Source organism: Urocitellus parryii, chromosome 10 (assembly GCF_045843805.1).
Source record: "Urocitellus parryii isolate mUroPar1 chromosome 10, mUroPar1.hap1, whole genome shotgun sequence".
NCBI lineage: Eukaryota > Metazoa > Chordata > Mammalia > Rodentia > Sciuridae > Urocitellus > Urocitellus parryii.
In genome coordinates, this window is record NC_135540.1 from 32,523,375 (window position 1) to 32,543,504 (window position 20,130).

Consider the following 20,130-nt stretch of genomic DNA (forward strand, 5'->3'; position numbering starts at 1 on the left):
TTCACACAGGGAATCATAAAAGAGAATGAACGGGAAGTAGATAAACTCTTTACCAAGACTCTGAGGGTTCTTGATAAGCTTTCTGAGTGTTGTCCTTGGCATGACAGTTGACCATCAGTGTGACTCATTGATGCATGGCAACTTTTCAAACTTTTTCTTCCTCCATTCAGGTCCACTGATGAGACATTTAGCTTGGCTGAAGAAACCTGTAGTTCTAATCCAGCCATAGTTAGGAGGAAGAAAATTGCCATAAGCATCATCTTTTCCCTGTGTGAGAAAGAAGAAGCTCAACGGAATTTCCAGGACTTCTTTTTTTCTCATTTCCCCCTCTTTGAATCTCACATGAACAGGCTAAAGAGTGCAATTGAAAAGGTAACAACATCATAATCTAATGTCAAATGGAGAAGTGATTATGGGGTTTTAAGGATGGCAGAATCTCTGTTTATGTACCAGATCACCTTCCTAAGGAAGTTAAGTCAGCCCCAGCAGTGATGGGTCCTTAGGAACATTGATGTTAGCTACCAGATACTGGTTGCTTTAGGAAAGGAAATTACTGCTTTCTAATGACTGAAGGCATTATTACTTTGGGTGTGCTTAATTTATTATAATTCACTTTTTTAATTAACGAAGCCCAATAGATAAGTTGTAAGGTAGTTTCTTCTTTGAGTGATTGGGCTTGCTTTCTCTCTACCAAGGCCATGATCTCCTGTAGGAAGATTGCAGAGTCAAGCCTCCGTGTCCAGTTTTACATCAGCCGTCTGATGGAAGCTCTGGGAGAATTCAGGTAAAGTCAAGTTTTGGCAAATCCAACAAGAAATTGATGAAGAGCAGCAGTGGCAGCAGCCATGGATTTTAGGATTATAGGGAGAATTGAAGGGCTAGTCACTTCAGTGGCTCCGCCCTTCAAGATGGAAACAGACCAAATGGAGCAAGAAATTTAAATAATCCAACACTAAAGAATCTTTACCCCTACCTGACAGTTCTTATATGATTGTTCTGAACAGAGTAAGTGGAGAAAACTGACATTTGGTGTGTCTTATAAGTCTGTTCATTGTCTCATGTCATCCAACAACAATTCTAGGAGTAAGCACTACTACCCCCATTTTACATATGTGGAAAACTGAGTTCAAAGGTGCTCATCCAGAGCACATAATGGAGAACATGCATATCAGCAACACCTATGTTCCAGTTTGCCAGCACAGTTCTAGTTTGTATCCACTGTCTTCCTGTACATGTCCTTGTCTGGACGTTACTTATCTCATCACCCTCATATGTCTTCATAGGCAGTTTCTAATTAATGACCTTTGTACTCTGGAATCCACTTTTCTAGAGTCCTTGCTCCTGGTGTCTCTGTAGAAAGGTAATCTGTTCTGGGTAGCAGGTGGAATTCTCTCCCACCATGCCGAATTGAAATTGTTGCACCATCTCTTGGAGCTAGTCATGGTGGTGAATGGAATCTCGCTCCAAAGTAGCCATATAATGAGTCAAACTGTTACTCCCCAGCTGAGGGATAAAATATATTTTATAATTTCTAGAATGTTAGGACATTTTTGTGGTGCTTAAAGTATCTGCTGGTCAACTGTATAATACTGCTTACAATGAAATCACCGTGATTTTTGAATGTAAAGTACTCAAGTAGCACCGTAGGCTTTATCTGATGATTGTTAAGACTTAAGTCACATGTTTGAAGAATATTGTGAAGTTGTGCTTTTTGATGGCAACCTGATGATTAGTAAACCTCCCATAGTTTGTTTGGGCAACACTAGAGTTACCTGTTGCTCTGCTGTGGTCAGACTCAAAGCTGGATTTTGCTTGAGTCTGGGTACTACTATAATGAGAGTATTAATTTTTCAAGAAACTGAAAGAAAAGAACTAAAAAGCTTCACTGTGTCCATAGATGGGTCTTATTTTTCAACAGTCTCAACCGCCCAAAATGGTGACAGAATTAAGTTTCAGCATTTAGAGTCCTTGGTTTTACTAAATGAATTCTGGTGCTGTTTACTGGTAGCTTGTCATTGCTACCTAACTCAGCAAATACTGTGTTTTTGTATTACCAAGGTGGAATTCTCTTAGGTCCCAGTTCTTTGATATACAGTCAGAAAATCAAGTCAATATGTCTCTTCTATCTTGATTTGGGAAGGGTGGATGTGTTATCAAATCAGAGATATATTAGCCTTTTACCCCGTGGAGAGCCTAAGTTTTTCTATACATTGAAAAAGCACTTGTAACTCATGTAGCTTAAAGCAGAGCCCTCCATGCCTGGCAATGAGACCTGAATTCACATCCTAAGCTTGCCATTAAATATCTGTATGTCTTGGCAAAGAACCTAATCTTCTCTAGGCCTCTGTATAAAGTTAGTATGTAGTATAGTAAAGAAGAGCAACTTCTATAGGTTTTTTTTTCCTATAAAATAAATAGAGTGCTTTAACTAACAAAATCAAAACATTATTCAGAAATTGGGAGAGTTGAATTAACTGATCACATTTTTAATATAGTATATACTTTCTCCCTATGTCTCGTTTACTATAAAAATGGTTGTATGATACCCCACAAATATGTATTTTTATGTTTTATGTGTAGGTTAAAATATATGAAAATTTAAGTAGTTGTAGTTTCTGACACAGGATATGGTGAAAATAAATTGTTTTTACAATGAATATTTTATGTTAGAGAATTGGCATATTTTTTCTGTAAGGGGTATCTGTCACATCTATTCAATTTTACCATCATCCTACAGAAGTAGCATTAGATAGTATGTCAGTGAATGAGTATGTGTGTGTCCCAGCCAAGCTTTATTTACATAAAATATAGGAGTCTGATTTATCCTGTAGTTCATACTTTGCTAATCCGTTATATATACTTCTTGAATCTCTTAAGGACTGCAGAGATCCAAATTTTTCTCCTTTATTCTTTCTTTTTCTTTTTTGGTACCAAGAATTCAACCTAGGGTCCCTTAACTACTGAGCCACATCCCCAGCCCTTTTTTATTTAGAGACAGAGTCTCCCTACAGCCTCACTAAGTTGCTGAGGCAGACTTCAAACCTATGATCCTCCTGCCTCAGCCTCCCAAGCCTCTGGGGTTACAGGCATGTGCCACCATGCCCCATTCTCCTGTGTTCTTTTGTACCGAGATTATCTTAAAATATTTGTGACTGTTTTATGCATCCCTTCTCTCTCTCTTTCTCTCTCTCTCCTATAGAGGGACTATCTGGAATTTATATTCTGTTCCAAGGATAGCTGAACCAGTATGGCTTACTATGATGTCAAACACTTTGGAAAAAAACCAGCTCTGCCAGCGCTTTCTCAAGGAGTTTACACTTCTGATAGAACAAATCAACAAAAATCAGTAAGCTTCAACTCTCTGGAGGCTTGTATGTGAATTCTATAGCCAGTGCATGTGCTGCATAAGACATGCCTCATCCAGTATTGACTAATCTGGTTGTATTTTCTTCCATTTCTCCAAGGTTTTTTGCTGCCTTACTGACTGCAGTGTTAACCTACCACCTGGCTTGGGTACCAACTGTCATGCCTGTTGATCACCCTCCTATTAAGGCCTTCTCAGAGAAACGTACCTCTCAATCAGTGAACATGCTGGCCAAAACACATCCGTACAATCCTCTCTGGGCACAGCTGGGTTAGTACCTCATTTGACTGTTCAGATAACATAGGGGCAAAATTGGAAAAATGCTAGAATTTATAGCTTATGTGGACTGTCCAACCCAGTAATTCAAAAATTGTCGCTGAGCAGGGAAAGAATAGAAGAGTGACCCACAGAATCTAATTGTCAGACTACTACCTTCGTTTTTTTTCCCCTACTGATAGCTTTGTTCTTTTTAAGGAATATGGGCAGCCATTCTCCATTTCACAGTGCCTGTTCACTCTAGCACATGATTTCTTAACCTCAGCATTACTGACACTTTGGGCCAGATAATTCTTTATTAGTTGAGTTGTGTGGGGGTAGGAAGAGAGCATCTTAGGCATTGTGGGATGTTTAACAGCACCCCTGAACTCTGTCTTATAGATACCAGTAGAACCCAAAGTTGTAACAATTAAAAAATGTCTTAAGACACTGTCAGATGTTCCTGGGAGAGGGGCAGCTAAACAAACCCTGTGTGACAACCACTGCGCTAGAGGGTGGCTCAGATGGGAAAAGAATAAGACAAAGAGGAAAGTAGAGGCATGCTATAATCTTGTCAGTTATAGCATAAGTAGAAATTAGAGGTGGTATAGACTTTCTCAAACCTTGTCCTGAGGCATGGCATAGGATTCTGTACCATGGTTGGTGGGTGGTTTAGAGTTTGGGGTTTGTGAGAATCAGGTTTGCATATTTGGGCTCCTGTGGAGAAGAGGCATCCTCTAGAGTCTCGCACGCTCTATACCAGACCTGTGCTGCACATGGGAGGGGGAGTGGAATACCTCTGGGAGCTGGCTGTCTCACAGACAAAGCAGATCCATATTCACATGACTAAAGAGCATCCTGCTTATGGCTTTAATAAGGGTGTACAAAGGGATGCAGGAGACAGTACAGTGGGAGGTGAGGAACTTGAGGTGAGGAGTGCTGGGTCTCAGCCTCCACTGGCAAGTCACTTAGTTTCTCTGTGCCTGTTGTTGTTTCTTCTTCTACTTCTCCTCTTCCTTTCTTCCCTTTCCCCTACCTCTTCCTCTCCTCCTCCACTTCTTCCTCTTTTTTCTCTTCCTCTTCTTCCCCTCCTCTCCTCATTTGCCAGGCAAGCACTTCACCACCAAGCCACACCCCAGCCTCATGCTTACTTTTGCATCTGTCAGATTATCAAGTGGGGTGGTGATGGGACTTACTCCCCGGTTGCTGTGGGATTAGAATGGCTGTATAAAGCACCGTTGTTATGTTGCTACTGCAAATTTATATTGCGGGGTCCCTTGAGAGAAAGAAAGAGTATGAGGGGGATTTTCAGGGAAGGCTGTACCTGAGGAAATGTAAAATGGAATTTTCCAGAAAGAAGAAGGGGAAGGGAAAAAAAAAAAAAAAACTAGGGAAGAGCACTCCAGTCTTAGAAAACAGCATGTTTAAATAACAATATCAAAAGCTGAAGCAGTGAGCCAAGCACTCTTTTAAGTGCTTTTTACCCATTAATTCATGTGTACACTCCTACCCTATTACTATTGTTCTTTTTTTTTTAAGTATTTTTCAGTTGTAGAGTATTGAACCCCGTGTCTCACATGTGCTAGGCAAGCATTCTACCACTGAGCTACAACCCCACCCCTATTGTCCTTATTTTAGAGCAATAAAAATATCTTCTTGTCCTTGTGCCCTTGGTCATGAGATGTGTAAGAAGGAATATGTAAGTCTCATGGTGGGGAGAGGAGTGTTAATAGATGTATTCTTTAAGCCATTTTAATACAATACTTTATTACTTGATGCAAATAACCCACACTAAGCTCAGGAAGACCTCAGAACGTGCCTGGCTCAGCCTTGCTCATACAGTTCTTCCTTGGGAGGGTGGAAGGTTGTTCTTGTTATGGGACAGTAGCCTTTTAAAAATGTAGTATTAAATGGTGAAGGAAGGGGGGCTGGATATTAAGGAAATATAGTATCTCAAGCTGCCGGGTCACCAATTTAAAAACAATGCTAATTAAGCAGTTTGCATTTAATTAGATAAATGTATTTATAATTAGGCATGCTTCTTATTTGCAGCTGAGCTAATTGGGAGCCATTAATTCCCTGTTTTCAGCATAACAAGGCAAAATCCCTTCCTATGGGTTTACATTTGTCATTTTTCATTGCAGATCATGTGTTATTGAAGGTCTTCAATTCTTCCTTCCTCCAAACAATCCAGTAGGGGTCTAGCTATTGATTAGAGTAGTGTGAGGAGGAGACAAGGCCCTGGTGCAAGAGAGGATGTGCTAGCTTCGGAAAGCCAAGTGTGAATGATGGTTGAAGTAGAAAAGATTCTGTTTGGAATCATTTCAAAGACTTCTCAGAGCTCGCCAGGACAGTTAGCACCACGGTGCCCACAATTCAGTATGGCTTCTCAGTGCTTCCTGGCCAGGGAGGGTTGAAGAAAGAAGGTGCAGCCCCTTGTTTTCACTCTCAGGAGCTTAGTGATCTGTGTCTCTACCTCACATGGCCCCTCTTGAAAGGGCTTTTCCACAGTGAGGATCACTACCCACTAGTGGGCTGCAGAAGCAGTTTAGTGTGTTGAAAGGCATCTTAGAGGTATAATTTTTGTACAGTTCGAGTTCCAGAGGGCATATGAGGCTTCTCTGTAAAATGTGCTTCTTTGTTGGCATGAGGACACAAAGTTTGAAAGCCACTCTATGGTGACACGGATGAAAGAGTCTCCTGTCTGCCTCCTTTGGACTTAATCAATGTCAAGGGTTTGTGGAAACAGAATGCAGCTTTTCTTCTTAAAAGATGTTTCATTTATTGGGGGGGGGGGGAATATTTGAATTACTTTTTCATTTTTCTACCTAAAGTTTAAGTTACATTTTTCAGAAAGCAGTAAAATTAGACTTTAAATTAGCTAAAAGAAAAAAGGAAAACCACCTGGTCAGAATTGAATAACCACATTTAAATAAGCCAGGTTCACAAAAGAAATTAGAAGATATCTTGAGTTAGTGATACAGAGATGCTGGATGGGGTGGGAGCCCTTTGCAGGGGTTCCAAGCAGACAGGTGAGCACAGTGGTGTCCCATCAGCACACCTGGCTTCAGTCTCCTCCCTCACATGCTCACGTATCTGCCAGCCTTTGTTTGTTCCTCTGTCTTTACCAGGCTCCTGCGTTCTTGTGGCTCCCTGCCCTGATATTTTCTGCCTTCTGCTTCTAGTTTCTATTCCTGTCATTGTTTCTCTCTAGACCTGTTTTCTTTTCCTCTCCCTGTCTCCTGGGTGCTTTCTTTTCCCCGTGTTTTGCTCCCCTGGATTTTGGCTGTACTCTAAAGCCCTGTGGTTCATACCTCTCTAACTTACTGCACCTCTCTCCTTTCCCCTCGTTGCCTTTCTTCCCTTCTCACCTTTCTCTTCTGTAGTTTTCTCTCTTCCTCCCTCGCTGTCACTGCCTTCTCTCTGCCTCTTTAATTCTTCCTTTTTTCTTCTGCTTTGCTCCTGATTTCTGTCTTTTTCCTTAAATTTTCATTAATTAAGGTAAAAAACATGTCACATACAGTTTATCATCTTCACTGTCTCTGAGTAGACAGTTTGATAGTGTTAAGTATATTCACCTTATTGTGTAACTTCTTCATTTTTAAAAATCATCCTCATGAAAGCAAAGCAGTCTTCTCTAAAATTAGTAGCTTCGTTAGTCCAGGACTCAAAAATTGCCTTCTAGTCAGGAGCTAATAAATCTTTGATTTTTATGGGTCTATTATTTTAATGATGCATTATTTTATGAAATTTGTCCCTAAAGTAATAACATTCATTGCTCTCATTACTTTATATATTTTATTATAAATTTTAATAACTTGCTTTTTTAAATCTTTTACTACTTATTCCTTGGTCATTAAAACTCACAATACTAAAAGTTAAATGGATTGTTAACAAATAATACTGTCATTCTGAGCAGCCTTTCTCATGTGGTTTGTTATACCAGATTTTGAAAGTGTTAATTAATTACTCCTTAATTAACATTGAGGATGATTTAACAGAAATGTCCCATAAATTTCTGAAGTGACTATAATATGGGCACATACAGTCAGAGGAGAGTAACAGAATGTGCTCTTGGTCTATGAGGTTTTCTCAAACCAAAGCCTGAGCATCACACTACAGTCCCTGAATCACTCTTTTCATTTTTAGGATGATTCCTCAGTGAGTAGCAAAAGTTCTATTAGCTTACAATCTAGTCTTTTTATAGAGAGGATGTTTTTTATTATTTCTGTCATGTTCTTTAAATGTTCGGAGGAGCCATACACTAGGGAATGCTCTCCAAAAGATGTACTTCCTTGTGGTTCCCCAGGGAGAAGCACTTTTGATGGGTTCTCATAACTTTTTTTCTTTTTCTTCCTTTTTTGGTACTGGGGAATGAACTCAGGGACACTTGACCACTAAGCCACATCCCCAGCCCTATTTTGTATTTTATTAGAGACAGGGTCTCATTGAGTTGCTTAGAGCCTCACTTTTGCTGAGGCTGACTTTGAACTCACGATCTTCCTGTTTCCACCTCCTGAGCTGCTGGGATTACAGGTGTGCGCCACTGCGCCTGGCCTCATAACTTTTTCTTCAGCCTTAATCTGTTAACTTTAGGTATTTTTTCTAATATATGTTTTTATAAATACCCTCCTGCCTCTCTTTGGCACATATATACCTCAGATATATACTCATCTGAGGGTATTTATAAGGGTATATACTAGAAAATAAAAACTTCCAAAGTTTTCATTTGTAAATGTTTACCATATAGCAACTTTTTTTTTTTTTAAACTTAGTATCTTTTCTGGTTTTGATTTCTTCCAGTGTTCTGGTTATTTTTTAATGGTTTCTGACTCCAGGTTGGTTATGGCAGATATAATGAACAGTGCCAGTCCAGTCAGTCAGTGTTGTGTTTGGTCTGGTTGCATATTGAGAGCACTGGTCTTAGCCCTCCTTGGGCTAGTTTGCTGGCCAGCAGGCCTCATGAGCACAGCACCACCACTGCCAGGCCCCAAAGGTAGTGGCTGTGGCCTGGCCAGGCCTTTCCAGGCTGCCTCTTCATTCTGGAGGAAAACAAAAACATGGTCATTTCTAGAAATTAGAAATCAGGTTTATCTGAGGAAGTAATTCTAGGTTGGCAATCTTAGTCATCTGTTCTGCTCTTGTCAAGACTGATATATTGATGCATGCTAACCCAAGAGGACTTTGTCTTGGTGTCCATCTTGACTCTCTAGGTGACCTTTATGGAGCTATAGGCTCTCCAGTAAGACTGACTCGCACCGTGGTGGTGGGGAAGCAGAAGGATTTGGTCCAGCGCATTCTTTATGTCCTGACCTACTTTCTCCGTTGCTCTGAGCTACAAGAGAACCAGCTGACCTGGAGTGGGAATCACAGTGAAGGTGACCAAGTTATAAATGGGAGCAAGATTGTAACAGCCTTGGAGAAAGGAGAGGTGGAGGAGTCCGAGTATGTGGTAGTGACAGTGAGAAATGAGCCTGCTCTGGTACCCCCCATCCTACCAACAGCAATGACTGAGAGAAGGAGCCCCGGGCCCACAGGGTTAGCTGGGACTCCAGAGGGCACTGACATTAGAGACCTGGATCCCAGACCTGAGAAAGAAGGAAAGAAGAGGCCAGACCAGGGATCCGAGGCTCATAGCATGGGATTCCAAGAGCCAGAATTAGACAGTTCTTGGAAACCTCATCCCCTTTGTGGGGATGAAGGAAGTGAAAAAGAGGCACCATATGATGTCCCTTTGAGGTTTCCCAGGTGTGCCATTCCGGGGGCAGAAAAGAAGATCAGCCGGCCAGCTGCCAACGAGGAGCTGAAAGAGGAGATAACTAAGAAGCTACCTGAGCGGTCAGCAGCCTGGCCTTGCCCTTGTCCTGACAGACATTCCCGAGAGAACTCTCCAGTAGAAAAGGTCACTTTCCAAATTGGAAGCTCCCTATCTCCAGAATCTGACCTTGAAAGCCGCACCAAAAAAATGGAGGAGCGACTGAAGGCCTGTGGACAATACCCAGAAGTGGCCAGTATCTCAGCTGAGTCCAGTGTGGCTGCTGACGTGGCTGAGAGCCAGCAGGTTTCTAGGTGCTCCTTCAAGCCTGGCTTTCAAAAGAATGTCTGCTGTCCTCAGAATCGATCTTCTGACGGAGAGGAAGGTGAATCTGACAGAGGTTTTGCTGAGGACAGAGGTATCAGACCTGACGTGGCAGCAGATGCTGGGCAGCTCAGCCAAGCTGTCCCCACTGACAGTGCGGCGGGAACTGGAAGGAGAACACTGGAGACAGCTAGAGGTTTGTATTTGAAAGATGTGGAAGGACCTTCATTAGAGCCTGCCCCCGACAGGTGTGTCCAGCAGGACTCTGGCCTCTTGGTTGCTGCAGATGTCCCCTGTGGGGATGCCGATAGGAAAGCTGACTTCAGGATCGAAGGAGACATTCCCAGAAATGAAAGCTCGGACAGTGCCCTTGGAGACAGTGACGATGAAGCATGTGCTTCAGCCACATTGGATCTAGATCACAGTGGTGACAGGACTGAAGGGACCTTAGAAGTGGAGCTGCCTCTGCCAAGGTAATGCTGGCAGGCCTGGGAAGCAGAGGGGACTGGGATCTAGTGTGTTCCTGGCCTGACACTGTGATCATGGTGGCTACTGTGGGCTACTTTACACATGGTACTTTCCTTTTTCTCTTAAAATATTAGAATTGTTATCAAATAAATCAATACAAAAGTTTTCCAACCTGGGCTGGGGCTGTAGCTCAATGGCAGAGTGCTTGCCTAGCATATGTAAGGCACTGGGTACTATCCTTAGCACCGCATAAAAAACTAAACAAATAAAAAACTAAACAAATAAAGGCACGCTGTCCATCTACAACTGTAAAAAATAAAAATAAAAACTTTTCCAACCTGCTCCTCCTCCAAGGAGGCTCACTAGCTCAGGGTGGCACATCTCTCTAAGGGAGTACCAGGGATTGTCTCTGCAGCTCTTCTGACATTTGGGGAAAGGTAAGGGAGGTGGTGTGCGGAACAGGGAATCTAATTCTCTGTGGTCGCATGGAAGGTAGATGGTTGGCAGCAGATGCCTTGACTCAGAGGTGGTGGATCACACTTGCTGTGGGCCTCCTCTCCTGCTGTTCAGAGCAGCGTGAGGTGGTTGGGAAACAACACCTCTTCCTTAACACTCCGTCAGGTTGATTATTTGGTCTGTGATGACTGAAAGCAGTAATTAGAGATTTCTTCTGTTCTTCCACACTGCTGTGAGTACCACCCTGTGCAGATAGGTCAAATTCCTAAAGCCAGGCTCTTGGCAAGAGCCCCCCTCCCTCCCAGACCTTCTCTTTCACTATTTTGACAGACGTCTGGTGGAACATATGAGGTCCAAGAGCAAAATCTTAACCGGTTGTGGAAATACTTAGTTTTTTTTTTCCAGGCTTCCATTTTTAAAGAAAATTCCCTTTTATTAGTTTCACTCTCCTTCTTTTCTTATGCCAATGATCAGCTTATGGGAGGATTGGTAAAAAGTCAACCACCCTGAGTCTGTTTTATTTACTTGTGTCATTGGGATTTTTGTTCTGTTTGGAATGCAAAGAAGAAAGTACCTGTGTTTTTAACTATGTGTTTTAATGTGCCAAATATTGTTTTAGGTCTCAAAGCATCAGCAACCCAAATGTAAGAAACTTTGGCCGCTCTCTCCTGGCGGGTTACTGCCCCTCATACATGCCTGATCTGGTGCTTCATGGGACCAGCAGTGATGAGAAGCTGAAGCAGTGCCTGGTGGCTGATCTTATCCATACAGTGCATGTAAGTGACCCCAGCTTGGAGCCACTGGCCACTGAAAAGGTGTTGGCCAAGGCTGTGGCCAGCAACAGGTGTTTAGAATAAAGAGCCTTCAATTAAGGGATTGTTTTTAGAGATGTGACCAGGGTTACAGGAACCCACAAGGGCTGGCGAAGCACCCAGAGACAGGCTATTAACACGCCTGGGCTAGAAGAAGTAAAGGGAGGGATCGTGACAGCAGAGCTGTGGAGAGCTGAAGTCTGGGAGAGAGGCTGCTGGCTGCAGGCTCCCTTCCCATCCTCTCATCCTCCTATTGGCTGAGCCCAGCTGGAGGCCAGAGAGCAAAGGCGTAGCTGATGTAGATACGGTGCTATGGTCCATAGAGATCAGCCTCCTGGGGCCTAGAATAGGACAGAGAAGGGCAAAGGGGGTAGGGAGGCCAGGCAAAGAGAATAAATAGCACAGATGGTGACAATTATACACCCTCACAGGGAAGACTGAGGAGATGTCACATATGGTTTGCTTTTTATTCGATCCTTACAAGTTCTTAGAAGTAATTTATTTTAACTGATATGTCATTAAGTTCACTTTGATGGTTGCGTGAGGATGACTGTATAAAGATTAACAAGTCTTTCTGGAAAATTGCCTTGTGGCTTCCGTTAAGTGCTTTTCTGCTATCTGCAGCGTGACAGGAACTGAGCAGTTAAGAAAACTGTGTCAATCTGATGGGCCTGTTTTTAATTGAGCTGCTATTGGGCAGATGTGCAAAAATAGATGTTTTGCATTAGAAGCCTATTGTATCTTGTGCAATAAGGGAAAGTCTTCATTACATTAAGAAAATTTGAAGTTGGCATCTTAGCTAGCCCCCTATCCAACAAGTTTTCTTTTTGCAAGGTGGAACTGAAGGCATGGCATATTATCTTTGGCCTTGGGCATATCCCCTGTAAAGGCTAAACACACATCAGACAGGCTAAATAGGCTGAGGATATTTGTGTGAAGTGGGAAGAAAAGCTCAGTAGGGAAGCAGATGTCCTCCAGACTCCTAGGAGGTAAAGAGTTGAGGGTAGGGCGGGTGTAAGCTGGGAAAGGCCCTCCCAGTGTACATGTGTACCCAAACATTCCTAATTCCACCCTCCTTTGTGGTCAGAACCATCCCTTACCAGGATATTCCTGGAATGAAGCTATGAAATTGATTTTGTCTCCTTAAATAAGATCACCATTCCTTTTCCATAGTTAGCATACTTACTTATCATTTCAGAAGTCCGTACACCAATAACCCTCGTATAAAAGCATGCCCTCAGCACATGGCATTATCTGAGTTGTCCTAAATGCTGGGTGATACCAGGCAATTTTATAGATTGCACTTGTATGTTTAGTAGCTCTCTGGAACATTAAGGTGGCAGGGGAATAGAGGACCTCATTTCCTTTTTTGCCAGCATCTTATGTGTTTGTATCCATATTTGCAAAACCTGTATTTTCCTTCTACTCTGCAGTTTGATTCCTGAGAAAGTTGGTGTTGCTCATTGGACCTTTCTTCTACAAAGCCCTGTGTTCTGCTTTTGACTCCTTTTTCTTTTTTTGGTTGGGCAGGAGTGGGTACTGGGAATTGAACCCAGGGGCACTCAACCATTGAGTGACGTCCCAGCCCTTTTTTATTTTTCATTGTGCAACAGGATCTCACTAAATTGCTAAAGGCCTTCCTAAGTTGCTGAGGCTGGCTTTAAACTTGAGATATGCCTCTGAGTTGTTGGGATTACAGACATGTACCACAGCGCCCAGCCTATGTTCTGCTTTTGACAGAGGCACCAGGAGATTGCATGTGAGCTATTGGGATCATCTTCTGTGATATCTTACCAAACTGGGGAATTTTGCCCAAATTCCCTAGACTAATTCATTAACCAAGAAGAAAATATAATCTATTGGATTGATATCCCTCCTTAACTTACTGTAAAACCATTCATGAAATTTTAAAATATTTTCTATAGACTGGCAAATTACAATTTCTGAATATCAGATTTTCATTGGTGACCATTAGTCTTAGATTTGGGAAAAAAAAAAACCAACCATATTTGCCCTTTCATTCTTCTTAAAGCTTTTCCTATTTCATCTTCTCTTTTTAGAAGTAGTGTTTTCACACTGTAGCATTTCTCATTTCTTTAAACTCTGCAGTCACCCTGAGAGAGATAGTTATTATGCACAGTTGCCTATATCATTGTCAGATTGTGGGTACATCCAAAGTGCAGCCATGCATGGGTGTTAATAGGAAATGGTGAAGGGCTCATAAAAGTATCTTCACAAGTTTAATATGTTCATAATATATCCAATTAGCATTAGTGGATTTCTAATTTCACTTGACACGTTGATCATAATGAGTTTTATTTTTGAAGTAGTGTTCTCTTTAGACTGCCTCTCAGACTGGCAGTCTGGTCTCAGGCAGGCTTAATTTTTGTATTTTGTTTTTGCTTTACTTTCAACTTGAATTTACAAAAATTTGTGGAAAATAAATTAGAAGTACTTTTTAAATAATAAACTTACTGCTCTGTAAGGCACAGTATACTAGTTATTTAGTTTCTTGAGTTGTTGCCAGAGAAAGAAGACTCAAGAACAAGTCGAGCTGAAAGGAATAAGCTCACTGAGGATGAGAAGATTAGAATAAAGAGCCTTATTATTGCTTGTTTCTAAAACCTGTCTTTTGGACATAAATAATTTTCAGTGTTCATGCCAATGCCAGGCTTTGGTATTCATAATTCTTTTTAGAGAAGGATTTTTAATAACTGTTTAAAGGCAATCGACTTAGGTTATTGATCTGTTTTTGAGACTAGTGCATGACTTGGATGTAAAATCTGTCGTACATAAATGTGGATACATTTGGAATTTCTTCTCCGGAGCTTAAGGAATTTCTTTCTAGAGTGTCCAATACTAAAACTTTCTTTTTGTTCTTTCCATTATCCAAGTCTCTTACAAAAGAAAGAAAGATTAACTTTACTTCATTATTTTCATTTTTCATTGCTTTTCACATGTTAAGATTTAGATGTTCTTCAAATATTTAAACACGTGTTCTTGTTTAGCCCGTGTACTGCCTCTTTTCTGTCATTTGAACTCTTTCTGTGCTCCTAATGTATAGGTTATACAGCTGCCTTAAATTAGTTCAAAGTAATATTGTTTCTTTTTTTTCCCCTGCCACATCTAAATATGCATTCTTTCCTGTTTTCCTTTGACTTGAAAAATCGGGGAGGCAGGGGTTAAGCCACTAGCACACTGTACCTATGACCCTCAAGTCAATCATTTTTTTCTCTTTTTCCCTCCTGCATCCTGTGGGCTTGTGAATCCTGCAGACTTGGGGAACATTGGGGTTTTTCTAAAAAACTGGGCAGTGAGGGTAGTGGAAGAGCACCAGCTTGGCATCAAGGGCTTGGTATTACCACTCATTCATTAACCTTAGGTAAATCATTTGCATTGCTAAGTCTCAGAATGTGTTTAGAGGATCAGATGGAATATAGTCCAGTGGTTAAGAGTGACTTCTGAAGACAGACCTTAGTTTGAATGGTAGCTTACCCCTTGATGGCTTTGCAGCCTTTTAAGCAAGTTTCTTTGGTTTTCTAATCTTTAAAATGGTCACGACTGATGTCACAGGTTTGGTTGGAGATTCTGCAAGATAATTCACATCAGATGTTTAGCATAGAGCCTGGTATGTGACTAAATGCCCAGTAAATGTTAGCTATTAAGATAATACATGTGCAAGTGCTTTGTAAGTGATGAAGCAATACAACATGTTTCTAATATGAAGAGCAAAATGACAAGCATTATTTTAGTAAAAATGAAAGTACTGTCTGAGAGGGTTATATGCAGATGCACTCAAAGCTATCCTGACCAGTCAACATCCTTGTCCTTTCCAGAAAGCTCCTGTCAGAGGTGAGTAGATGGAACCACAGATGTTCACTCAGTGCTGAAGCATCTCCTTCCATTTACCTGTGATATCATAGGGAACTCTGCTGGGCAGGGTCATTAAGACCAAAATTAACATCACATTATAACTTTTTTAAAATGATGCTCCAGAGCTTCAGGCATTTTACAGAATAATCTATAAAATGAAATAACAGTTGGATATAGTAGCTTCTTCCATTTAATTTTAAGAATAGCAACAGATTGACTCCAGAAATAACCATGCAGGAATTGGTAGCACAGATAAGGAGCTTTGCTGAAAGCATGGCTGTGATATATGCTCATGAATACCTAATTAATCCATGCAGGATATCACCAGTAAGACTACAAAACAACAGCAAGTCCCATCAAACAGTTAATCACTACTTTAAGCAACACAGTTAACATGTGCCTCTGGTCAGAAACAACCTTAGAATCAATAGGTTGCAGAGGAAACAGCTATGTAGGACAAGCCGGCTGTTTAGAATACCCTTGTTGCTTTCATATCCCTGGGTTGGATAATGAGTATGCCAATGCCTTGGGCCTGTACCACTGTCTTCTCGTCTATGGACCTGAATGCAGCACTATCTCGGGCTAGGAGCTGCCTTCGGAGGGTTTATTAAAGTACATGTTTTAGCCTATAACTGGGTTTTCATGACCAGTTTTTTAGAATAATGTAGAGTAGAACTGAAATCATCACAGATAGGCAGGGTTATTGTTTGGTGAGAGCTGTGTGTGAGTATATGTGCATATACGTTCAGACGTACGTACATATTATACATTCACTTTGTACAAACATATATACTGGGTCAGAAGTCTTATTTCTGCCAAGAGGGCTGTAGGTACCTTGAAGCAGAAAACAGACTTACTCACTTCCTTCATACCCACGCCCAGTACCTCATCTGGTACTGTCGCATTGAAAGTACTCACTGATATTAGTTGACTATTCCTCATAAAACCGTGTTTAGTGGAGTGTGTATTTGTTAGTACAGGTAAAACTTCATTAGGTAGCATGCCTCTTTCTTATGAAGTAAAGAACAATGGCATATGGTCTTTCTTTTAAAAAACAAAAGGGCTGAGGCTGGGGCTCAGTGGCAGAATGAGGCACTGGGTTTGATCCTTGACACCGCATACAAAAATAAAATAAATGCATGCTGTCAATCTACAACTACAAAAATAAAAAATAAAAATGTGGAGACTCCGTGTGACTGGGCCCCACCAAGTTTAAAAAATAATAATAAATAAAATAAAGGGAAGAGTAACGTGTTTAGACATGATGCCTATGGCTCTTTGTGTTTGTTTTCTTTACCTAAAGAAAAATAAATGCCTATTTTAGGTCTCTCAGACTACTTGTCTCTTATATTGTGTCAGAATTAGACACATGTCTAATTTTGATGTTTTCCTAATTTTTTTCACTACCCTCAAGATACTGAAACATCTGTGCCATTCTGTGCCAGCAGCTAGCAACCCTCTTTTATTTTGAGGCTGCCACATCCTCGCATAACTTTATTCTGGTGACCCTTTTTGACCTTGAGTACCTCTCCACAACCTCACTCTGACAGTTAAGCCCATTAAGAGCTGCACACTGATCGTCAAGGCTATAGGATGAATTTGGGAGCCAGTCATGGGCATAGGCACACAGAGGTCAGGCAATTGTACCCCTCCAAGATCATCTCACCTTACCTTGGGGCCTCCCCCTCATTCCCTTTGCCCTCAAATCTTCATGACATCTTAGTGCTCCCCAGAGTCTTCCACCTTGTATACCTACCAGGATCCCTTAGCAGTGTTCCATAGTCCACAATGGTTGATTTTCCTCTTTGTCTTCTTTGCCTCCTTACAATTCTTCAGCCTTCAGTGACTGACATTGAGTTTAGTTCCAAGAGAAACAATTCTGGTGGAGTGTGATAAGATCATGTAATTGTTAACCCCTCCTGGCATTTTCATATGCTGCAAGTCTGTGTGGTGCACTGGAAGTCTGATGGTGGCATCCCGGGTGGTCCAGCTAACTCAGTTCACTAGTCACGGGTGTGGAGCCTAGAGATGGCTTTTGGGGAAAAGTAAGAGAGTCTTGCCTCAGAGATTTAGTTCTTGAAAAATACTAAGCACCATTCATGTGCTAGGCACTGTGTTTACTAAAGGTCTGAGGCAAGAGGATTCTAGCCACATGTTGTACTAAATAGCTGTGGGTGACCTGTCTCCCCTTCAGAACAGTAGAGCAAGAGCTAAAATGTTAACATCCATATCCCGTGTTATGATATCTATGCATACGAAAAACTGGAAATCCTTTTGTCTCAGACTAGTAAAAATCAAAACCTCTTGGATCTTATCCTGGACACAGGTCCTAGGAATTGGGTGCTGTGGTTATGAGATTCACCTTGGGTGAGCAGTCTGGTTTCCCATGCACATAAGTCTCAGAACCTGGAACTGAGCCCTTTACCTGGAGTGCTTTTTCCATGAAAAAAGGACTGGAAAACGCCAGACATAAGCAGCAAAGCAGCAAAGAAACAGGTGGAAACATGGGTGGGAATATAGCCACCTGTGAGAAATCAAGACCAAGGCCTGTGCGGTTTGTGGGACTGTGGTCCAGCTCTGTTCTACCTGAGTGACCTGAGAGCTTACCCAAGAAATAAACATGAGCACCAGGAGCAGAGAGCCACTAGGACTCTGGCTAACGGAAGCACACAGCTTCAGACACTTGACTCAAGCGCATGAGACACATACAAGAAAACACAACAAAGAACTCCAACAAGATGGGCCCATGTTCAGACACTACAAACCTCGGATGAGGAAACCCACAGCCGTGGTGAGGGCGAGCAAGCAGACACAGGTGGAGAGACAGTGCTCTCCAGCTGTAGTAACCATTCTGTAGCTGTGCTTAAAGTGTTTACTCTGATGGAAGGAAGCAACTAGAACATTGAAAATGGCGGGGGGGGGGGATAATGTGACAAATGATTATTTAGAATGGTATAAGAACTAAAAACAACTTCTGATATTGAAAAACAGTCATTGAAATTGAAACTCCGGGGGTTGGTTAAAGGACAGAGCAGGTAAAATACAACTAAAGCATTTGTGAAATGGAGGCTGAACATCAGGCCACCTTTTTGAAAGCAGCTCTGAGACAAAAAGACATGAAAAATGTGAAAAAGCAAGTAAGAGACGTGGACTCTGGAATGAAAAGATTTGATAGCATATTCAGAAGAGAATAGGGAAAATAGTATTCAAAGAATGATGGGGATTAAAGAAGCACACTGACTCCCAAGGAGGGTAAATAAAAACAAATCCACACTTTTGAGATTGCATATCAAAGATAAAGAGATAAACAGAGGTGAGAAGACGCAGCCCCACTTCCTCTACCCCCATCCTCAAGGAGTTTGAAATCTCACAAGAAATACAAAGAAATAAGCAGGAGGTGCAAAGCACTATGGACTGGTGTGCAGCCATGGGAAGCACAGGGTACTGAAGAGTGTGCAGGGTGGTAGAGACTCCCCAGGCTGGATGTGGGTAGTTGTGAGTGCAAGGGACAATATGGCCATCAAGGAACTGAAGATCCCTCTAGTGGGGAGCAGGGGTTGATGGGTATCTTCTCAGCCTACTCACTTGCTGGTTTGGCCACCAACAGGAGGTTCTGCCTGGCCCTCTCTTAGTAAACCATATCAGGAATGTTTGAATATTCAGTATTTTGTGAAAGAAAACTTCCTAGGGCTGGGGTTGTAGCTCAGCAGTAGAGCTCTCACCTCACACATGTAAGACCCTGGGTTTCATCCTCAGCACCACATAAAAATAAATAAGTGAAATAAAGGTATTGTGTCCAACTGCATCTAAAAAAATAAATATTAAAAAAAGAAAACTTCATATTACTGAAGGGCATTGTTTAAGAATGGTGATAACCAGGTTGTTTCCCTCTGGATAGATATAAGACTGGAGGTGTTTTTTGTTTATATTTGTAAGAACTGAGTGATCCACATACATCCTCAGTCCTTTTATGCTGCCCTTGGCCATCAAGAAGTTGGGTGAATGGACTGAAGACTTTCTTGCACAGTTAAATTTTTAATGCCAGGATCATGAGGGTTATATCAGTAGGTTTCTACCCTAAGGAGGCAGAAGAAAACAGGGGATCTGAGGACATTCATCTAAGAGTGAGTGCTGGGAAGGGACCTTCACTGTGTGCACCATCCCATTTTCTCTGCATGAGTAACCAAAGGCCTCTCTCTTAGCTATTACACAAGACTATTATTAATAGATCATGGTGCTAGAGTCTAATGATGAGAATCATTGCAGAAAGGTGTTTGGTCACATAGTATCTCTTAATTCTAGTACAGTATAGTAAAGTTATAAAATTCACCAGAACTATATAAAATGGATTAAAAATCATCATAAGGAATCTTGTGTTTTATTATACAAAATATCTCAAAGAAAAATCAAAGATATAGGAAATCATTTCAAGTTACAGGTATCATAAGGCACCTGTTCCCTTTGTGTTGTAAAGAAGCACACACCTGTAATCCCAGTTTCTTAGGAGACTGAGGCAAGAGGGTTTCAAATTCAAGGCCAATCTGTGCAACTTGGCAAGACCCTGTTTTATTTTCAAAACAGCAAGTGAAAAGGGGGATGTAGCTCAGTGGTAAAGCACCCTGGTTTCAATCCCCGGTATGGGGACCAGTTTGTACTATTATGATCTGTGCAGACTTTTGAACTGGTTGAATACAGATCTCTGCTCTCTTGCTATCCCTAATATACATGTGGGCTGAGATATCTTTGAGGATTATAGACTCAGTTTACAGTATATTTTAGGCAACACAAGCAACATTAAGATGGGAGAGTAAAATTTCTTAGCA

General features: G+C 41.5%; 1 protein-coding gene across 2 annotated transcripts in view; it reads left to right on the forward strand.

Annotated features, from left to right (window-relative positions):
• Fnip2 (folliculin interacting protein 2) overlaps nt 1-20,130 on the forward strand; it is a 112,896-nt gene that overhangs the window by 78,720 nt on the left and 14,046 nt on the right. For both annotated transcript variants that reach the window (XM_026395936.2, XM_026395937.2), the window contains 6 exons: nt 171-372; nt 696-784; nt 3,200-3,346; nt 3,465-3,634; nt 8,833-10,171; nt 11,242-11,398. In XM_026395936.2, coding sequence (XP_026251721.1) covers nt 171-372; nt 696-784; nt 3,200-3,346; nt 3,465-3,634; nt 8,833-10,171; nt 11,242-11,398 — 2,104 coding nt within the window. The remainder of the gene's footprint in view (nt 1-170; nt 373-695; nt 785-3,199; nt 3,347-3,464; nt 3,635-8,832; nt 10,172-11,241; nt 11,399-20,130) is intronic.